Below are 21,706 nucleotides of genomic sequence, written 5' to 3'. Positions count from 1 at the left end.
GTCTTCTCTGGTCTTGAATTTCTCTCTAGAGGCCAGTATATGTAAATTAACTTTGTGATCACAAAATTAATCCTGGAAAACAGTATATATTTTCCTCTATGCCAAATGGAAGGATATTAACGGCATTCTTTGTGAGCTGTGACCAATGTCCGAAAGACAAATACTGTTGACCTTTGAACATAGGCTTGAACTGCCTGGGTTCACTTATATGCGGATTTTTTCCAATATACTGAAAATTTGGGGGCGAGATTACAATTTAAAAATACAGTTGAGCTGCACGACCCAGAAATATCTAAAAATTTGAGAAAAAGTTGGAGGAGAGGGCTGAATTAGTTGGCTGGCATCAATATATACTTATTACTAACCAAAAGAGACCTACTGTATAGCACAGGGAACTATACTCAGCATTTTGTAATAACCTATAAGAGAAAAGAATCTAAAAATATACATATATAACTGAATCACTGTGCTGTACTCCTGAAATTAACATGTTGTAAATCATTTATACTTCAGAATTCATATATAACAGTGCATGATTTATTTAATAAGGAAAATTTAGGTATGTCATAAAAGTATAAAATATACATAGATACTATAGGGTGAGTGAAACTTAATATAAAATTAATGTGTTGTTTCCTATTTTATAACTTTGCTCTCAAAGAATTATATTACCATACAGTATGGTAGAACTGCGTATCATCACAGGTAAGTTTCAAAAAAAAAAAAAAAATTGCAACATTTCCAATGCTGTATTAAGAATATGACTATAATACTGTATGCCATAAAAATTTGATAATAATTAGTGTACAGAATAGGCTACCAGGAAGCAATTATATCAGTTACACTAGGCTGCCATAAAGCAATCATGTTATTGCTTCTTCATTATCGGTGCATGAATCATTATACCTGTAAATAAATATGAATTCTTCACATTACCTTCCCATTTTCAGTATCTATCACACAAGACAATACTGACGTACACACTGAGATGGTCCATCTTTTTGTAAACAAATGACAAGTTCTGGTAGTACAGTACTTTAAACATTTTCCTTATGACTCTTTCTCTAGCTTACTTTAAGAATACAGTAAATGATCCACATAACATACGCTACTTGACTATTCATCAGTAAGTCTTCTGATCAAGTTATTAGTAACTTTGGGGGGTCAAAAGTATGTGGATTTTTTTACTAAATGGGGGTCAGCACCCATAAAGCCACATGCTATTCAAGGGCCAGAAAAACACGACTCCAGTGAGTCTCTCATTCCATCCCAATGAATCTGTGTAACACCGTGCAAAGTAAGATTTAACCAACAGTAGGTTTTCTGAAAGCTTGGAGCCATTTGTGGCCACATTAACAGACACTCAGCTTCTTTAAAAAAATAAACCGAAGAATCCAAAAGAGGTGGCAGAGAGTTATGATGGAGAACACAGAAAAAGGAATTAAAGTGGCCAATAAAACATGAAAACATGTTCAACCTGGGACAAAGAAATGCAAGCTGCCATTTTCCAACATACTATTAGTAAGTTTGATGGAGATAGGAAGAAACACACTCGTACATTTATTTTTCATAGGAGTTTAAGTACAACGATTTCTGGATGGCAACATTTATTAAAATTAACATACCATATACTCTTTGACCAATCAGTATTCATGACAAGGAATTTACATTCTGGATACGCTTGAAAAAGTATGTGTGGTGGGTATTTATTTTCACAGTAGTGTTTTTTCCAGAAAGAAAGAAAAGGAACACTGGGAGCGTATTCATGTCATTTTAAAATGCTACTAAAGCTGTTCAAAGAGTAATATGGAAATGTTACCAATTACATGGTATAATACCTGTGTAGATTTGATACAAATATATAATCAAATATAAAGATATAAAATTTAATAGAAACTGAATGCATATATATGAATGTGTATATGTATGCAGCTAATATTTTCTGGAAGGACATACAAAAAAATACTGGTCACCTTCAGGGAGGCAGTGGGGAAGTCTTTTCACAGTATACCATTCTGTTGTTATTTATATTTCTAACTTGGGCACCAGCTCTGCTTCCCTTTCCCTGACCTCGTACCCCAGTGAGAAAGTGGCCATGCAGATTCTGGGTTGGTTTCAGGAACCACTTGACTTCAACACTCACACTCATCACTAGAGGGTGTAGCTCAATGGCTCTTGGCTCTGATAGTGCACTGGGAGGCCTTAAAAAAAGTCTTGACAATTGGTTCAACCCTCAAAACTCTTATAGTACGGGGAGCATCCTCACACTGGGATTCCTAAGAACCCCACAAGTGATTCTAAAATGCAGCCAGTGGAGAACCACCAGTACGTATCACCTTTGATTATTCCTCCATGTCAAATAATGACCTAATGGGTCATGCAATAGCACAAGTCAAGTGTCAGAGACTGTGGGCAGTCACCAGCGCCTCCTGCTCACAGTAGGAATTGAGGCCAAATAAAGGCAACAGCGATGTGCCACACTGGCCTTGCTGTGAGAACATTTAGCGTTTGCTGAGTCTGTAGTCTCTGTTGAGGTCTTGTCTGTAGGGACTGTGGGCAATTCTAGTTTATGTCCTCATACTGCTTTTGTTTTAAAGCTTTAAACAAGTGGTTTAAGCGGCACACTCCTCTCACACTAGCCTTTTAAAAAATTTAACAACAACAAAAAAGAAGTAGAGGTACCTCAATATATGCGATGTGGGTCCATGTTGTTCTCTTAAATCTGCTAGCCACATTTTCAGTCTTATCTTGGCAATATTTTCTTAAAGAGTGAATATTAGGTTAAATATAGTCAAAGAATCAACTTAGCAAGCAAGTTTCTCTTACTAATTCTATGATTAATTTTCCCATTAAGCCAGTTAACAGCCATATAATATGGATTTCTGCAAGAATATAGCTGACCAAAAGGAAAGGGAAAATTGCAAATTCCAGAAATAAGTGCTACATAAATATTCACAAACTTAGACATGCTATACACAGCTGCTCTCATTTAGGCAAGGTTTTTTAAAATGATTTATACAAAGAAAGTTTCTTTTTCAGTGTAAAATGCACACACACACTTTCAAGGTGAGCCCAGTCTGAGAATCGTAATGGAAACAAACAGTATTAGTCTTCTAAATGTAACTTCTAATGAATATAATGAGCTCAACTTGAGGGTCTTAACAGACACAATCTTAGTTTTCAAAATATAACTTGAATATAGAATTCCTTAAAAGTAATATCTGAAATGTTAGCCATCATATATATTTTTATTTTATTACAAGATTTTTAAATTCTGAGGAGATACAATTGTGACAGAAAACCAGCTTCATACCAAAAATACACTTTCAATTACCTTATCAAGCAAATAAAATTTCACTTATTTGCTTTTTCTAGAAGTTAATGTACAATAAAAATTTAACATTGTACCTGACAGACATGTAATTAAGCATATAAAAGGAACATGTATTCAATGTTCAGAAACAAAAGTAAAAATAAATAGCAATGATAAAACTTTGAAAAAAATAATGCACATTTTAGTTGTGGAAAATACGATTCTTAATTATATACACAGTTATACTTAATAGAAAGCCATCTCTTTATAATTGCACAAAACATGGGACCAATAAAGCATAATTTTTAGGGCATGTAATACTATAATCCTAGGTTGTTTGCTGCTTAACTCCAGGATACAAAACACTTAGGTTTGCAATATAATAAAAAGTATGCAGTACTGCTGGAGAAAGATTGTCTTCCTCAACTCATATTAACCTGTAGTAATTCTACAAAAGGCTGTACAGGAAATTTCACAAAAAGAAATATTAAACAATTATTGTGCCCACTCCATGCGAACTAAGCAGCCAAAAATGGGCTTCAAGGTAAATGTGGTGGGACGTTTAATATTTTTGATACTTTTATACTAAAAATCGTTGCTTTTTTCTGTAAAAAACACTTTGCGTTTGATCATGATTGGCAATCTCAACACACAAAACATCCCGGCAAAAATGGAGTTTCTGCTTTACTTTCTTTTCATGAATAAAATACTTCAGGAAATAAGAATTTATAAAAAAAGAAACATTAATGCTCAATTCACTTCAAACTTATCAGGAATGTTATTCCATTTTAAAAAACCCTGTTTTAAACTTTTCTGTAAGAAAATCAAAGGTAACATTTCCATTTGTATTATGGCACAGCCCCCAAGTCAGAGAAAAATACACTTTAGGGAACCAGAAAAGATTGCACAAAGGTTAGGGGCAACCTGAAAACCTCTTGGTGAAAAACACTTGAGTCCATTAGGGTGATTAAAAAAATATGTGCAGACTTAATTATAAGTATTTACATTTCAAAGCAGAATCATGAGTTAGCTGTGTAGCTGCTCAATATCAATGATTCACAGGCATTTCAAAAGGTGTGATAATGTGAACACAGTATTTGTGTCCACACTTGAATGCATAGAATACAGCAAAGAATATGGTTCTTCAGTCTGTTACCTATCATACTTATAACAAAATTGTTTACATTTTGAAAGCTGTACAACCCGAAGACTGAGCAAATATTTTTCATTATCTCAAATACACTTTAAGTACTACTGATTTCACTCATTTGTTCCACAACTTGTCCTAAGATCTCATCAACTACATCAACATCGTAATTCACTTGCTGAAGATCGAGATCAGGTACAATCATGGCCAGGAGCTGTCCTACGTTAACTCGAAGAGATCGAAGTTTGAGGCTGAAAATACAAATATTACACCTATTAGATGAACATTATAATAATACAGCTTAATATTCACGTAGGGCTTAAAATTTAAGAGAAATATTAAAATGGAGTCTCTAGAATGGCACACAAACTAAATGAAAAGCAAAACTTCCTCAAGAGAACTGAATTTAATAATTCACTTAATAATTTATTATTTAACAACTAAATATTTATCTGTTGGTAAATAGAATGTTTCGTAAAACTAGTGGCTCTGTTTGGTTCCAACTAATATAATTTTAATTCGAGACTGGAAAAAATGTGGACTGGTAAATACATAAATAACAAGATGCTATTTACAACTGAAAATCTTGTTATTACCTGGAAAAGAGTATTGATATACTAGTGAGAACACTGGTCTAAGAATAAGACGTAGCTCTTTGAGTTTCAGCTTCCTTCTGAGGAAAGTAAACTCAACTGTTCCCTAAACCATGTTCTGGTTACGGTATGAGATATCTGGTTATGAGATATCCATAGTTGTATAAATGGATTTGTGCTTAACTAAGCTTAATAAACTTTGGGTTAAATAATGTTAAACAAGATCTTTTTTAAATGCAGGATTTCTCTGAACCTATCACATACTAAAGTTCACTATTAATTGTACTATGAATTCATTATAAACACTGGGAAACTCTAGATTAAATGATCATTATCATTCCTTCCTGATTTCCATACATGTAGCTATCTGAATATCAACATTCTGGATTTTAGATACATACCTACAACTATTCAGCAAGTGGTCTTTCCTTGAAGATTGAGTGAAACACATGGATTAAGAGAATGTTACAGTTGTTTCTATTCTGTCTCCTCCAAAGTATAAGAAGCAAAGACTCTGATGCTGGGAGGGATTGGGGGCAGGAGGAGAAGGGGACGACAGAGGATGAGATGGCTGGATGGCATCACTGACTCGATGGACGTGAGTCTCAGTGAACTCCGGGAGTTGGTGATAGACAGGGAGGCCTGGCGTGCTGCGATTCATGGGGTCGCAAAGAGTCAGACACGACTGAGCGACTGATCTGATCTCATCTTTAGTTTAGACACTGATCTTTCTAGGGTAGAAATCTCTGAAGGAACAAGATGCTCATCTTTAGGTTGACAACACACAAAAATGAGATTTTACATTTGGTTTGTGAGCTTATCTTAGGATTCCATTGGATCTTGGATAAAATTTTATACCATTCCCATAACAGTTGCTTTCTGTCCAAGCTTACCCACTCATCTTCAATCAGATGCCTAATTTCTATATAAAAAACAGACAAAGTCCCAGGATGACCCTACGGCCATCTCTGACCTTCCTATCCTTTAAGTCTTTGGACTGTCCTGGCTAACTCCCCTTCTCTACAGGACACATCACAAGACCCTATTTCAGGGTATGTAACGGCACTGAGAGAAAGCACTGTGAGCTCCACATGCAATTTTAAAGAATGTAGCCACATTAAAAACTAAAATGAAGCAATAAATTTAAGTGACATATGAAATATCATTTCATCATATAATCAAAATATTGAGGCGTTTTCTTCTCCTTTTTTTGAATATGAGGGCATCAAAATCCAGCATGTATTTCATATTTAAAGCACATCTCAACTCAGACTAGCTACATGTCAAGTGCCAGTGGCCAAATGTGGCTATACTGTCTTGGAAAGCACAAATCTAAGTGATCATCAATGACTCAAAGTTCAGTGTGCAAGTGGATCATCTGGAAAACTGTTTAAAAGTTTCCAATTCAATAACCCATACTTTGGCCCAAGGATCTGTATTTTACAAGTACTACAGATGTTTGTGGTTAACGTTTTCCGAAACACCAGTTGGGAGTTTATTTTCCGAACTTTTGGCCCCATAGTTATATGTACTATTCTATTCATTCTATTTCCATAAACAGGTTTAGTGAAATCCTTCAAAAACTTAAATGTCAGGTAAGGATGGTAAACTATTTCCCAACAACAGTATGTTTTAGGTACCAAGTCTTATTACATTAGTAGGAAGGGTTATACAATTTTATCCCTTACTGACTTTTCTTTTTTCTTAATGAATATTTTTGAATAATAACCACCAATACTGTCAGAACCCCAAGTCCATTTAATACCTTACTGAGAGTAATCATTCATTTATTGTTTTCTTATTTTCACAGAACTTCTTCCTTATTATCACCTGTAATGGCAATTTTCAGTAATTATGGATTTCCTAAGTTAAAATTGCAGAAGGCATGTAGTTAAATGAGATAGCAAACCATAAATAAGTATTGCCAAGTAAATACAGAAAGAAATCAAGGTAAAAAACTAAGTTTCATGAAATGGACCCTTATCCTCTAGTCACTGCCTAATTCTTTAACATCTGGGACAATTTTCAGTTTCTCACCCCAAAATATTCCTAACCACTCTGACCAATCAAAGCTTTATTCCTTTCAATTCCTATTTTACTTAGGTTCACTAAACTGTTAGTTCCCTGAAGGAAAGGATGATGACATGTACTTCTTTTCGTATCTATCGTAATGCTGGGATAACAGCAGTGAGCAACTTCTTTTGATAGAACAAGCTTTGAGGAGTACTAGGGAGAAGACAATGGCACCCCACTCCAGTACTCTTGCCTGGAAAATCCCATGGATGGAGGAGCCTGGTAGGCTGCAGTCCCTGGGGTCGCGAAGAGTCAGACATGACCGAGTGACTTCACTTTCACTTTCATGCATTGGAGAAGGAAATGGCAACCCACTCCAGTGTTCTTGCCTGGAGAATGCCAGGGACGGGGGAGCCTGGTGGGCTGCCGCCTGTGGGGTTGTGCAGTCGGACACGACTGAAGCGACTTAGCAGCAGCAAGTATCATGCTAACCAGAACTGCAGCCCCAGCCAAACTGCCTCATCTCATATTACCTTTCCCCATCAGTGTAATTTACAGACTCCTCGATGTTACTTGAAGTTGATACATCAGCTCCTACTTGTCCACTTGCAGATTTTAATTGTTCAATTTCAGCTTTCAGTTCTTCACACTGCGAACGGATTTGTGATTTTTCCACTTCCAATAATTCAATCTGACAAAAAATTAATTTTATAACTGTAAAATTTTAAAATACTACTATCAAAGTGCAAATTTAAGCTAAGAAATGTACAAAACCCTGCTTGATGAAAATCTCCATCAAAAAATTAAGACACTACCCTAGTGGCTCAGACAGTAAAGAATCTGCCTGCAATCCAGGAGACCTGGTCTGGAAAGAACCCCTGGAGACAGGAATGGCAACCCACTCCAGTATTCTTGCCCGGAGAATTCTATGGACACAAGAGCCTGGCAAGCTACAGTCTACAGGATCGCAAAGAGTCGGATATGACTGAGCGATTAACACTTTCACTTTACACTCAAAAAGAAAACCAAGAAAACGTAGACAAAAAACAGCATGCTATAAATAAAGTTTCACTTGTTTAGTTTCACTTAAAGGAAGACCTACAAGACCTTTTAGAACCAACACCATAAAAGATGTCCTTTTCATCATAGGGCACTGGAATGCAAAAGTAGGAAGTCAAGAGCCTGGAGTAACAGGCAAATTTGGCCTTGGAGTATAAAATGAAGCAGGGAAAAGGCTAATAGAATTTTGCCAAGAGAATGCACTGGTCATAGCAAACACCCTCTTCCAACAACACAAGAGACGACTCTACACATGGACGTCACCAGATGGTCAACACTGAAATCAGATTGATTATATTCTTTGCAGCCGAAGATGGAGAAGCTCTACACATTCAACAAAAACAAGACCGAAAGCTAATTGTGGCTCACATCACGAACTCCTTATTGCAAAATTCAGACCTGAATTGAAGAAAGTAGGGGAAACCCACTAGACCATTCAGGTACGACCTAAATCAAATCCCTTATGCATATACAATGGAAGTGACAAATAGATTCAAGGGATTAGATCGGATAGACAGAGTGCCTGAAGAACTATGGATGGAGGTTTGTGACATTCTACAGGAGGTGGTGATGAAAACCATCCCCAAGAAAAAGAAATGCAAGAAAGCAAAATGGCTGTCTGAGGAGGCCTTACAAATAGTTGGGAAAAGAGAAGCTAAAGGCAAAGGAGAAAAGGAAAGATATACCCATATGAATGCGGAGTTCCAAAGAATAGCAAGGAGAGATAAGAAAGCCTTCCTCGGTGAACAATGCAAAGAAACAGAGGAAAACAATAGAATGGGAAAGACTAGAGATCTTTTCAAGAAAATAAGAGATATCAAGGGAATATTTCAAGCAAAGATGGGCACAATAAAAGACAGAAACAGTATGGACCTAACAGAAGCAGAAGATATCATGAAGAGGTGGCAAGAAAACAGAACTGTACAAAAAAAGATCCTCACGACCCAGATAATCACAATGTGTGATCACTGACCTAGAGCCAGACATCCTGGAATGTGAAGTCAAGTGGGCCTCAGGAAGTATCACTACGAACAAAACTAGTAGTGGTGACAGAATTTCAATTGAGGCATTTCAAATCCTAAAAGATGATGCTGTGAAAGTGCTGTACTCAATATGCCAGCAAATTTGGAAAACTCAGCAGTGGCCACAGGACTGGAAAAGGTTAATTTTCATTCCAATCCCAAAGAAGGGCAATGCCAAAGAATGTTCAAACTACTGTACAATTGCACTAATTTCACATGCTAGCAAAGTAATGCTCGAAATCCTTCAAGCTAGGCTTCAAAAGTTTGTGAGCCAAGAACTTTCAGATGTACAAGCTGGATTTAGAAAAGGGAGAGGAACCAGACATCAAATTGCCAACATCCAATGGACCAGAGAAAAAGCAAGAGAATTCCAGAAAAATATTTACTTCTGCTTCACTGACTATGCTAAAGCCTTTGACTGTGTGGATCACAACAAACTGTGGAAAATTCTTAAAGAGGTGGGAATACCAGACAGACTACCTTACCTACCTCCTGAGAAACCTGTATGCAGGTCAAGAAGCAAAGAGTTAAAAACAGACATGAAACAATGGACTGGTTCAAAACTGGAAAAGAAGTACGTCAAGGGTATATATTGTCACCCTGCTTATTTAACTTACATGCAGAGTAATGCAAAATGCCAGGCTGGATGAAACTCAAGACTGCGGGGAGAAATATCACTAACCTCAGATATGCAGATGAAACCACCCTAATGGCGGAAAGCTAAACAGCCTCTTGATGACGGTGAAAAAGGAGAGAGAAAAAGCTGGTTTAAAACTCATCATTCAAAAAACAGAAGATTATGGCATCTGGTCCTGTTACTTCATGGCAAATAGATGGGGAAAAAGTGGAAACAGTGACAGATTTTATTTTCCTGGGCTCCAAAATCACCAGGGATGGTGACTGCAGCCATGAAATTAAAATACACTTTCTTCTTGGAAGAAAGTTATGACAAACCTAGACAGCCTATTAAAAAGCAGAGACATCACTTTGCCAACAAAGGTCCAAGGAGTCAGAGCTATGGTTTTTCTAGTAGTCACGTACGGATGTGAGAGTTGGCCCATAATGAAGGCTGAGTGCTAAAGAACTGATGCTTTTAAATTGTGGTGTTGGAGAAATCTCTAGAGAGTCCCTTGGACTGCAAGGAGATCCAATCAGTCCACCCTAAAGGAAATCAGTCCTGAATATTCATTGGAAGGACTGATGCTGAAGCTGAAACTCCCATCCTTTGGCCACCTCATGTGAAGAACCGACTCATTTGAAAACACCCTGATGCTGAGAAAGATTGAGGACAGGAGAAGGGGATGATAGAGGATGAGATGGTTGGATAACATCATCAACTTGATGGACATGAGTTTCAGCAAGGTCAGGAGTTGGTGACGGACAGGGAAGCCTGGTGTGCTGCAGTCCATGGGGTCACAAAGAGTCGGACACGACTTAGTGGCTGAACAACAATAACAAACATCGTCATCTACCTCATATGGTTATTTTCAAGCTTACAAATAACATGGAACTCCCAGCGTATTAGTAACTGACTGTCTCAGGGCCAATCAGCAGGATGATCCCTTGTGGTACAGCAGGGTCCTGTATATACAGGACATTTACCAGACGTGGTCCCCATCCTTTCAATTCCATCACTGCCCATGCCTTCAAGATGCTGAAAGAACCACAATGACCTTATGCATTTCCAGATGCCCACATCAGGACCACTCCCAGTCGAGAACCAGTGGATTAGCAGGTAGTCGAGAAATGGAAATATTATGAAGCGATTTATTGCAATCTAGCAACTGGGGAGTTAAGGCTGGGATGCCCCTGGACACCTACACCTCTCCTTACGCTGAGGGATATAACTCACCTCACTTTTATACTGGTCCCTCTCAACACTGCATTTGTCCAGCTGTCTAAATACGTCATCAAGCTGCACAACCATTTCGTCCACCTCACTTTTACTCTCACTACTGGAACACTGACTGCATTCAGCCTTTACATGTTGCAAAGCACTACACTGCTTTTTCAGCCTTTCGATTTCTTCCAAGGCTTGACGATACTGAGACACCACATGGTCTGGACTTTCAGGTTTACCGTTAATACTTTCCAGTAAAAATACAGCATCAGTTTCAGTAGACTGATGGCAAGTTTCCTTCTTCACGTATTTGTTATTCATTTCCAGTATCCTCTGCTGTAACACGTTGATTTGTTCAGTGAACATGTGGCACTGTCTTTTATAATTTTCTTTTTCTTGGGTAACGAGAAGCAGCTCATTTCTTAGTTCATTTAACTGGCAACTAGCGTCACTAGCAGATTTATCAAAGGTTCCCTGGGTTTCATGTGTCTTTCCTTCAGTTTCCACACAGGCTGGCAGTGCGGCTGCGTCATTTCTTACATCTATCGCATCTTCAACAGTCTCTTCCTTTTTAACGACTAAACTTGGCACTTCAGTCTGGGTGGCTGTGGTAGTTCCCTGATCACACTGGGATGTCGAAGTACCTGTGGAGCCAGTCTGGCCACAAGGTTCACTGTCACCCACAGGCTCCACTTCCACACCACTCTGCTCCATGGGGCTCTGCTGCAATTTCACTTCAGTATCGTCATCTCCTGCAGGCTTGGGAGTGCTGTTTTCTTCTAAGATGATGACATCTTCATCATCATCATCATCTTGATGAGAATTTTCAAATACTTGATTACTCAATCTCCGATTCTTTGCATTCAAAATTGAGGAGCGAGTAGGGAGTCTTCGTTTCAGGCTGGAAAAAATTTCATATATGAAATATAGGATTATAAAATGTAGATATGGAAAAAAATAAGATGACCTTGAAGTAATCTATCTTGAATTCTAAGAAATGCCCACGTTCATTTTTTTAAACAATATATTTGCAGAATATTTTGAATATCAAAATATCAAAAGAAAAATATCAATGATTTAATAAAGCAGAGATTATTGTCTCCTTTTACAGATGAGGAAACAAGACTATTAAGACCTCTTCAAAGTACCACATCCTTATACTGCCAATTATCTCATTTGATGTCTTCTGGCATTTCAATTTAACATCTTGAAACAGAATACCACCACTCACCCCAGGAGTGCTGTCTGTAACCTAGAGGTCACTGAACGGCACTGCCATTCCCATCTGTCCATCATAATTCCATCAACATTCAGGGATCAAAGGTGGGTCACAAGGTAAACCAGCATGCCCTACCCTTTCATGGAAAACAATTTCCCCTGCATTAAAAACTGCCTTGTTTTCTTCATCTGATTAGTTTTCTGTGAATTTATCACCAATTGATCACTTTTTGTCCCACCTAAGAGGGATATTTGTACTGATTTGCCACTTGGGTCTTAGGTGTTAAGACCTCATTTCTCGAGAAAGATCTCCCCTTTCCTTAGGCTTACTCTCTCGTATGGGGGTGGGGCATAATCTTCAATAAGAACTTGAGAAAGGGTACACATGACATAAAAAATGTAAAATATTGCACAGTGAAAATATTCTTTTCACCTCTCAAGTTCACTAATGGTTTGGTTTTTATACAGACTTCCAGGTTGGGAATTACTTTCTCGAAACTCTAAAAGCATCATCCCATCATTACCTTCCAGTCACTGTTCCTGCCACTCTGATTCCTGATCTTTTGAATATAGCCTGCGTTCTCTCTTAAACAAAAAATTCTTTTCCCCAAGTGCTTTAAAACTTCATGATGATATTTCTTATCTTTCCCCAGACATTACACTGTGGAAATTAAGCCTTTCTTCCATTATTTCCTCCCTTCTCTGATGTCCCATTTTGGAATACCCTTATTCAGAGGTTGCTCCCTCCAGTACCCTGTCTTCTGTTTCCTGTCTTCCATTTATCTCCTCCTTCTGGGAGAGTTACCTGTTAAACATCTGCCCAGCTCTAAGTTAGTTCCGCATGGTCTCTTCTGCTCCCTTTGTTTGAGCTATGTGCCTCTGGGGACCCTCGGCTATATCTCTGTTTCGGACTGGAAGCAGTGAGGGCGGGGTGTGGGAGCCCAAGGAAGCCATCATCACCACCTAGGGCCTTCCTCTTGGGAGCCAGGGAGGGGAGGAGGGGAGACAGGCCCCTCACCATTCAGTATTCAAACACTCCCCGACTCCTTCTGCTTCCGAAACAGTGGCAGTGAAAGCTGCTCCAGAGAGTAAGCTCCCTACCTTCTGACAGAGGAAGAGCAGCAGCACTTCTGGCCTTTGCAGGCTGTGAAAAGGCCCAGGGAACTACCCTCCCCTGAACTCTCATAGTAGCCTCCTGGTCTTACCCCCAGTTTCCCACCTTCAGAAATGTCCAGTGCTTCCAAGTTCTGAGACAGTCTAGTGATCCAAGCAGTTGAGCATTTAATTAGAAGTTGCCCTGTTCTTTTTCTTACCAGGCTAATTCCTATTTGTTTGTCAAGACTTAGTTTAGGGACCATCTCCCCATAGACTTTGGCTCTATGAATTTAGGAACAGAGGTTTACAAATGAAAAATCTCGCTCTGTTCTCTTCTACCATTTTGGTGGCTATGTGTGTGCACTCAAGTCGCTTCAGTCCTGTCTGACTCTTTGCGACCCCATGGACTGTAGCCTGCCAGGCTCCTCTGTCCACCGGATTCTCCAGGCAAGAATACTGGAGTGGGTTGTCATACCCTCCTCTAGTGATGGTAGTCACTTTTAAAGATAAATTCTATTACCTTGTCTGTAAACATTACAAAAAATTTACTTTTTTCTTACTTTGTCTGGAACCAGCTTTATGAAGAAAAGCCAAGAATATCATGGAGACTAGTTTAAAAAAATTCATACATGTTCTCAGTTAAGCAGCAATCCAGCCACAAAACAAGATCTCAAAATGCAGGCTATATATAAACAGCAAACTATTTCAAAACATGCCCTCCATGATGTATATATGCATAAAGGCAGTTATTTTGAATCTTTTCACAACTTTCAAACATTCTTTTGAAGGCCTTCCCTGGCGGCTCAGTGGTAAAGAATCCACCTGCGAGTACAGGAGACGTGGGTTCAATTCCTAACCCAGGAGGATCCCACATGCCTTGGGGCAGCGGGGCCCACACGCCACAACTGCTGGGTCCACATGCTATGACTGCCGAAGCCCGCAGCCCTGGAGCCTGCTCCACAAGTAGAGGGGCCACTGCACGACGAGAGGCTCGTGCACCGCAACTAGAGAAAAGGCCTCTCGGTGGCGAAGACCCAGCACAGACAAAAAGAAATTAACAAATTAAAGAAAAACCTCTCAGAACGTCTGGTATCACTATTTCAGAGAATCTCGTTTCAGTGTTTCTCTTCAAACAACAAATCCATCCAGAGTCTGATGCATTAGTTAACTGGCATCACAGTCTTCATTCTTCACCTGTGTTCCTTCTACTCACTTTGTAAAGGCAACCTGTGCAGAGTACTGCTTTTAGAATTTCAGGAACCAACCTAGCACCGCCTCATCATAAAGCATTCCCTGACCATTCCGGTCAAGAGCGCTAACTGTTCACTTCAGGTTATCATACATCTTTCTCTCCTTCTTCATTCCACTCATCCAAGTACATAACATGTCACGGGCTATGCTGAGAACGTATGGGTCACAGCTGACATTATACTGTTGCACTGTGAGCTGCCATTGCTTCGTGTTCTTCTTTACTCAGATACCGATAATCTTAAAAGCAGGAATTTCCTCACTATACAGAACTGCAAAGAAGTGACAATACGATCAATTTCCACAATGAAAAAAAATATTCTTTTAATTGATTTAAACAGTAACATAAGTAGGGTAGAGGTAAGTTTAGACAATAAAAGCAAAATACCTCATCCTTATGGCTTCCCTTGTGGCGCAGCAGTAAAGAATCCGCCTGCCCACCCAGGAGACATGGGTTTGATTCCTGGATCGGGAAGATCCCCTGGTTTAGGAAATGGCAACCCACTCCAGTATCCTTGCCTGAGAAATCCCATGGACAGAAGGAGCCTGGCGCGCTACAGTCCATGGGGTTGCAAAAGAGTCGGACATGACTTAGCAACTGAACAAAAACCAACTCATCCGTAAGAATTGTTTAATATGCGTATAAACTACACTTTCTTAGCAGTGCATTATTGCCATAAAAGTGTCAAGTAAAGGCTGTCTCATACTTGTTTCCCAAGTCGAAAAACACATTTTAGCCACTGACCTGTTATTCTCAGGTTCAGACTGGGGTGAACCCCGATGATGATTTATAAGCCTTGTTGAGTAAGTATTTGCTACTTCTGAAAGATGTCCTCGTGGAACACCTTCCTTAACGGGAGTAAAGGTTTGACTTGACACAGGGGTTTTTGGAAATAGGAGTTCGGCATGAATCTGTTGAAGGAAAAAAAAACTGATCTTAAGAAGAGATTTTAAAATGTGTCCTGTCCCAAACACAAAGTACTTTTTCCCCGTTCCCTAAACCAGAGGCACTGAGAACTATCCTAACCACGTGAGCTTGTGCTGTGTACACTGCACCAGGGAGCGACAAAGAGCCAAGTCCAGCCTGCAAGTGAGTCAAGACTGGTTTCGCATTTTTAAACGCATGAACAAAACAAAGAATGAATACGCCACGGAGACTGTATGTGGGGTCCACAGAGCCTAAAATACCACCTGGACTTTTACAGAAAGATCTGTTGACCTTGGATTATATAGAGAGCTTACACAGATACGTAATAAAAACATTTTTCCAAGAGAAAGAAACATAAATATAAAGGAAGATCAAGTCACAAAGACACTGCCTTTAAAAAACCTAAGCCCACTATTCTTTTTCTCCCAGTTCTGTTCTCACTCTCAAACCCTCAGCCTTTATATAAGAAAACATTTCAATGTATTGATAAGCATACATATACCAATGCAGCAGCCCACAACTTCCTATATAAGAAGTACAACTACCTACTTAACACACCAAAAAAAAGCTCACCACCATTAAGCAAGATAGGGCTATGGGATTAAGAGAGGCAAATTACTATATATAAAAGAGACAAGCAATAAGGATACATTATTGAACAGCACAGGAAACTATAGCCATTGTTTTGTAGTCACTTTTATTGGAGTATTATCTGTAAAAATTCTGAATCACATGCTGCACACCAGAAACTAATATTACAAAATAAACTATACTTTCAATTAAAAAAAGAGAGAGAACAGGAGGGAGGGTCAATGATGTAGCTTTGGTCTAAGTCAGTACTAGAATGCAGCCCCCTGGGTGTTCCTATTAATTTTTCCTTGACTGTCTACCTAACGAGAAGATTCTTAAAAGAACATCTGTCTTTCCCCAGATGCCCAACTTAAGAATAAATTGAACCATCTGAGTGAAGTTGTTGGGTTAGGAAGTCAGGGTTGGGAAAGAGGGTAAGAAGTGGGTACAAGAAGAGAGAGAATGTGAACTCAATGAACAAGATTGCTTCAATCTGCTATATAACTCCTAAGTTTAAAGTTGAGTACTAAGTTAATCACCACCCAATCCAGGACACAGCTGTAACATGGAAGGCCTCATTACCCGAGGGGCTGTTTCCAGTTGTCTGATCCTGAACTTTTCCCTGTCTCTTAAAAAAAAAAAAGAGAGAGAGAAAAAGAAAAAGAAAAATGAACAAATTTAAATTTACTTCATTTTCCAATTGTTTTCCAATGACATACTTGCCACTTCTACTAAGTCACTAAGACAGGTAGGTACACTGAACTCTGCTTCAGTGTCCTTATAATCAGGGCTGAGCCCTAGGCAGGTAGGTGCTTTCTACCTCTTATCTCAGTAACACCCTAATGTCTTCCAATCTTGCTTCAAACTTTATCTTCAAGAATAGTGCACTATAAATCTTCATGAACTCGACCTTCCACGAGCAGTACATAAGCCTAATGTTCCCCGTGGCTCACTGCTGTTCCCAGCTTCTCTCTGCACCTCTATTCTCCATTAGGTCCATTCACATTATTTACTCTGGTTAAGCTGAACAAACCATTGCTCTCCACCCAACAAATCCCATTGCTCTCCACCCAACAAATTCCACCCATCAGGAATTTTCCTGATCCATGTCCCCAGCCAAAGGAATTTATCCTTATGGGCTTCTTCACAGGACAGAGTCAGGCCTTTTACAGGAGTCGTCAACTTCACACTGGTAACGACACACGTTTCACCTTCTCTGTTAAAAGGGCTGTATTCACTTCTGATTCATTGGTGTTTAGCCCAAAAAGACAAAACTATACCACATATGCAAAGTATCTTGTAGACAGGACAGCAATAACCAGCAGGTATCCACAGCATAAACTTAAAAAGCACTTGATGGTATACACTCCACATCTTGGAGTCATCTTTTGTGGCTATACTGCTGTCTCTCAGAAACGCACTGACTGATGCTGCAGACAAAGCACTGCGGATGATCTGGGTTTTATCCTCCCACATACATTAATATAACACTCACTTCTTTTTGTAGGTTTTCTCGTAAGTGGGATGCACCACATCTTCATCTTCAGGTTCTTCTGGAACGTCACAATTTCTAGTCAGAAAAATCACATGGGAATAACACGTCACCAGTGCCTATTCATACATCTTGAACAGTAGTTTCTGCCTTTCCAAAAAAGGGTACTACCAACTATATGGTACCTGAACTGTGGGTCAGGGTTATTGGAGCAATACCATTTTTCTGGAAGTTGATCTATCCCATCTGGTAATTTTCGCCACTTTAGACAGGAATCACATTGAACCCATGTCTGATCAGGACGTTTCCTGTAACAAAATAACAGCTCAATGTTAACATGGAAATACCGACCTAAGTATTAGGGCCTCCTTAGTGGCTCAGACGGTAAAGTGTCTGTCTGCAGTGCAGGAGACCTGGGTTTGACCCCTGGGTTGGGAAGATCCACTGGAGAAGGAAATGGCAGCCCACTTCAGTATTCTTGCCTGGAAAATCCCATGGACCAGGAGCCTGGTAGGTTATCGTCCATGGGGTCACAAAGAGTAGGACATGACTGAACGACTTCACTTTCACCGACCTAAGTACTTCACTGGACTTTCCACTGGACTTTCTCCCGCAAAATTCTATTAATTCTGTCCCTGAAAATTCCGTAACATAACTACTTTGGTGGACAATTAGTTTTTAAAAACAATTCTGGCTACTATTGAAGTGACAGACTAATTTAAACAAAGTGATTTAAATGTCTTGTTTAATAGCACATTATTAATTTTTTTCTATAGTAAGAACTCAAAAACCTAAGAAAATACTACAAATGACTTACTCTGAAATTCATATTAAGTTAGCATCTGTAGTGTCAAATCCAATATACTTCTTAGCACAATAACAACTCAAGTACAGAAAATAGGCAAGTTGTATTATTGCAGTTTAAGCAATTTTCATAACTGTATTACATTTTACCCTCTACTATAGCATATCTCTGAACAACTTAAATTTGCGTATTTCTTTAGTTCATAAAATAAGGCTTTCACATTTTTATCATTCAAAAATTACTATGATCCTGCGAAGAATTTACGTAGACTCATTTAACATACAAATAATTCACCTTAACGCTAGTAACTTTTAAAATCTAGTTTTAAAAAATACATTTAAATGGTTTTATAGAAACTTCAAACAATCCAAAATTTTATAGAGTAAATATAAACCCCTTGGTTCAGGAGGTTATTATTGCTTACTTCTTTAATCCTGGTAGAAATTTTCTATGCTTATAAAAGTATGCATATGTATGTGGACAATAAAAAACCTACACAATGGAAAAATTAAGACACTGAGTTGCATCCTTTTTGTTTTCCGTTATCTATCTTGGACATCCTTCCATCAGTACACAGAGTTATTATTCATTCAGAGGGCTTATGTGTTTCACTGTGGAGCACTATTATCTTTTCATTCTTACAACTCTACGAGGTAAAGACTATTACTGTTCCCATTTTACAAATGATAAAATGGAAGCTTGTAAGAGGTCAAATAACATGTTCAATGTCACACAGCTACTTAAGCAAGAACTACAATGTAATCTGAAATCTGGCTTTAGGCTCTCGATCCTATTACACAAGACCAGAGATTTTCAAACTACGAGATACAACCCATTAGTGGATCATGAAGTCACTTTAGTGGGTCAAGATGAGCATTTTTAAATAAAATAAGTGTTATCAACACTAATAATACAGGTAAATACTGTTTCAAGAATCTTTTGTGTATAAATGCATATGTTCATCTTACAGTATGCTGATTTGAGCTGTGGGACTTATTTCTTACCATGAATTAGATTCCAAAGTTTATGAACACTGTACAACCGCCAGCCCTCCAATACCATATCCTGATATTAAAGTCAATAATTTTTTAAATGTACTTACTGAATATCTTCAACTGGCAAGTTTAGAGGATATTCTGCATGTTTTTTCACTTTCATTTCATTCCAGTAATCATTCAGCTTATCTCCTAGTGCTGTTATTGTTAACCTCAAAAAGAAGTAAATTATAAAATCAATTCAAGAAAAAAAAATGATAAAGATTAAATCTCTGTCAAACACAAAGAAAGCATAAGCAACCTAGTATTTATTGATCATGTGAACACTAGGGAGTGGGGAGGGCAGAGTGGAAGGTTCTCCAAAATGTTCAGTTAAGTAACACTCAGAGTCATGGCAATCTTCTAAGTATCTTTAAAAGTTCATAGAACGGAGCCAGGGTCACCAGGAATAAGACAGAAAATACTAGTACTTCAGGTGCTCTGCTGAGAAAGTATGCTGCCAACCAACCCACCAACTACTTTCTGAATCTCAACCCGGTGGCCCTTCCGGAGGAGCTCCAGCTGTGCTCTCAGGCCACCCTCTTTGCTCCAGCAGCAGAGACTGTTCCAGCCTACACACACCCCTGGGCAGAGACAGGTTTCCTCTAAGGACAACTCAGCCCCACATCTCCTGCCAACAGCAGGCCATGTCTACAGACAGAGACTGATCGGGCCTTCTGGCAAGCTCCCTGCCACGGCAGGTACTGTGTTCCTGTGTCGGTCACAACCTCTACCGGGATCTGAACCTCTGACTGCTGGGACTGGGAACCCTCTCCTAGTTCCTTTACTGTCTACTCTTTTTCAACCCAGAGGTAACAGTTGTATTTTTGCTCCTGACAGTTCTGGACAAGCTACTGTCCTTTTTAACCCTTTGAGCAATCACCTTCTACTACTGTGGTTAACAGCTCCTTATATTTTCTTTGTTTAAACAACAGAGGTAGCTGTAGTCTCAGGACTATACTCTGAATGATATAGTTATTGATTTTCTCTATCATGTGTTTCCTAATTTGCTGATTCTGCTATTATTCCTTTCCTTCCACTTTATTTGTTCTTTATTTATAAGAAGTTTGCATTCTATTCTGTAATATATGCTCATTAGGACAGCTGTTGGTGCTTCCTAAATTTACAAGTAAAATTGATGATCATATTTACTTTATGGCTTCTAATCCTTCTTAGAAGATAGGAGTATTTCTGTCTAAAGTACAGAGGACTAAACTTTCTTGATGTTCCCAACCAAGATGGAAATTTCTAGATTTTATACTACACAAAAAAATGTTACCAAGAAAGCATGAACTTCTTCTATTTAGTACAAATCTCAGAAATATTTCATTAGTAAAGACAGAGGAGAATATATTTCTATTTGCGATGGAGTAGAATATAATTCCTAGGGTGGAAAACAATGATTACATGTGTTTTCTAGGTAAGCCTCCCACAAAACAAATTTAGCTTAGAAAAAGTTAAGGAAGTATTTCCAAAATAAATTGTAAAAGTCAGTCATCAATCATTTTAATAGGTAACATACCTGTATTCATTAGTATAATCGAAATCTTGTTTATTATGAGTTGGTTTTAGGAAATAGCAGTCTATAATCCCCACTACTCCAACACCCATGTTGTTTGCCTGAAAAAGAAAATGAAATTGGCATTTTAAACATTAGATATGATACTCCTGCACTGCAGGCGGATTCTTTACCACCTGAGCCACAAGGGAAGCGCTTCATGATGCTCAAAACAATTATTCCTTCACCAAAATTTAAGAACTTTATGAAACATTTTCCTATATAATCTCATGAGTCTTATGACATTTAGATTGAATAACAGTATCTGGAGTGTAACTTACTTCTGGGGGAGATAATTCCTAAAAATGTAATAGCTTTCCTCCAAAACCACTTCCACTGTCAAGCATTCACTAAAGACAAGTATTATCATTCCCAGTTTTATACAAGGGGAAAAAACCCCTCTCTACTGGGATGCAATATCTTAGCAGGCAGAAACCACAACTAACTCCTTCCTATATCAGGGCCTAGCAAAGGCTCTGGCACATTAATATTCCATACGTTTGCTAGATAGAAATTAAAGTCATTTATCCAAAGTTACATATTCAGTTGCTAATTGTGATGAAATAAAAACTTTAAATTCAACTGACATAATTTATTTTTCAAACCTGCTAGCTAAAATATTGAACTCAACATATCTGAATCATATTCTGATTATCTATATGTGATCAACATGTGTATTTTATTCGTAAGTGTAGCTGAGTCTAAGTACAATGATAAAAAGTAAAATACTGACACATAAAAAGAAAATTTTCATAGATACAGCTATAGTCA

The 21,706-nt window shown here is 38.4% G+C and overlaps 1 protein-coding gene across 1 annotated transcript in view; it reads right to left on the bottom strand.

The window, feature by feature from the left end:
• Positions 1-1,537: 1,537 nt before the first annotated feature.
• The window catches only part of MORC3 (MORC family CW-type zinc finger 3), a 44,224-nt gene continuing 24,055 nt past the window's right edge, over positions 1,538-21,706 (bottom strand). Inside the window, exons 9-17 of the mRNA XM_061424507.1 lie at positions 20,900-20,997; positions 19,446-19,550; positions 17,724-17,846; positions 17,542-17,616; positions 16,629-16,674; positions 15,294-15,460; positions 11,000-11,888; positions 7,600-7,757; positions 1,538-4,711 (exon numbers count right to left, since the gene is read on the bottom strand). Coding sequence (XP_061280491.1) covers positions 4,558-4,711; positions 7,600-7,757; positions 11,000-11,888; positions 15,294-15,460; positions 16,629-16,674; positions 17,542-17,616; positions 17,724-17,846; positions 19,446-19,550; positions 20,900-20,997 — 1,815 coding nt within the window. The 3' untranslated portion in view covers positions 1,538-4,557. The remainder of the gene's footprint in view (positions 4,712-7,599; positions 7,758-10,999; positions 11,889-15,293; positions 15,461-16,628; positions 16,675-17,541; positions 17,617-17,723; positions 17,847-19,445; positions 19,551-20,899; positions 20,998-21,706) is intronic.

This window comes from Bos javanicus, chromosome 1 (genome assembly GCF_032452875.1).
Source record: "Bos javanicus breed banteng chromosome 1, ARS-OSU_banteng_1.0, whole genome shotgun sequence".
NCBI lineage: Eukaryota > Metazoa > Chordata > Mammalia > Artiodactyla > Bovidae > Bos > Bos javanicus.
Note: the sequence above shows the minus strand (reverse complement) of the source record. Positions and strands in the feature narration are given on the sequence as shown.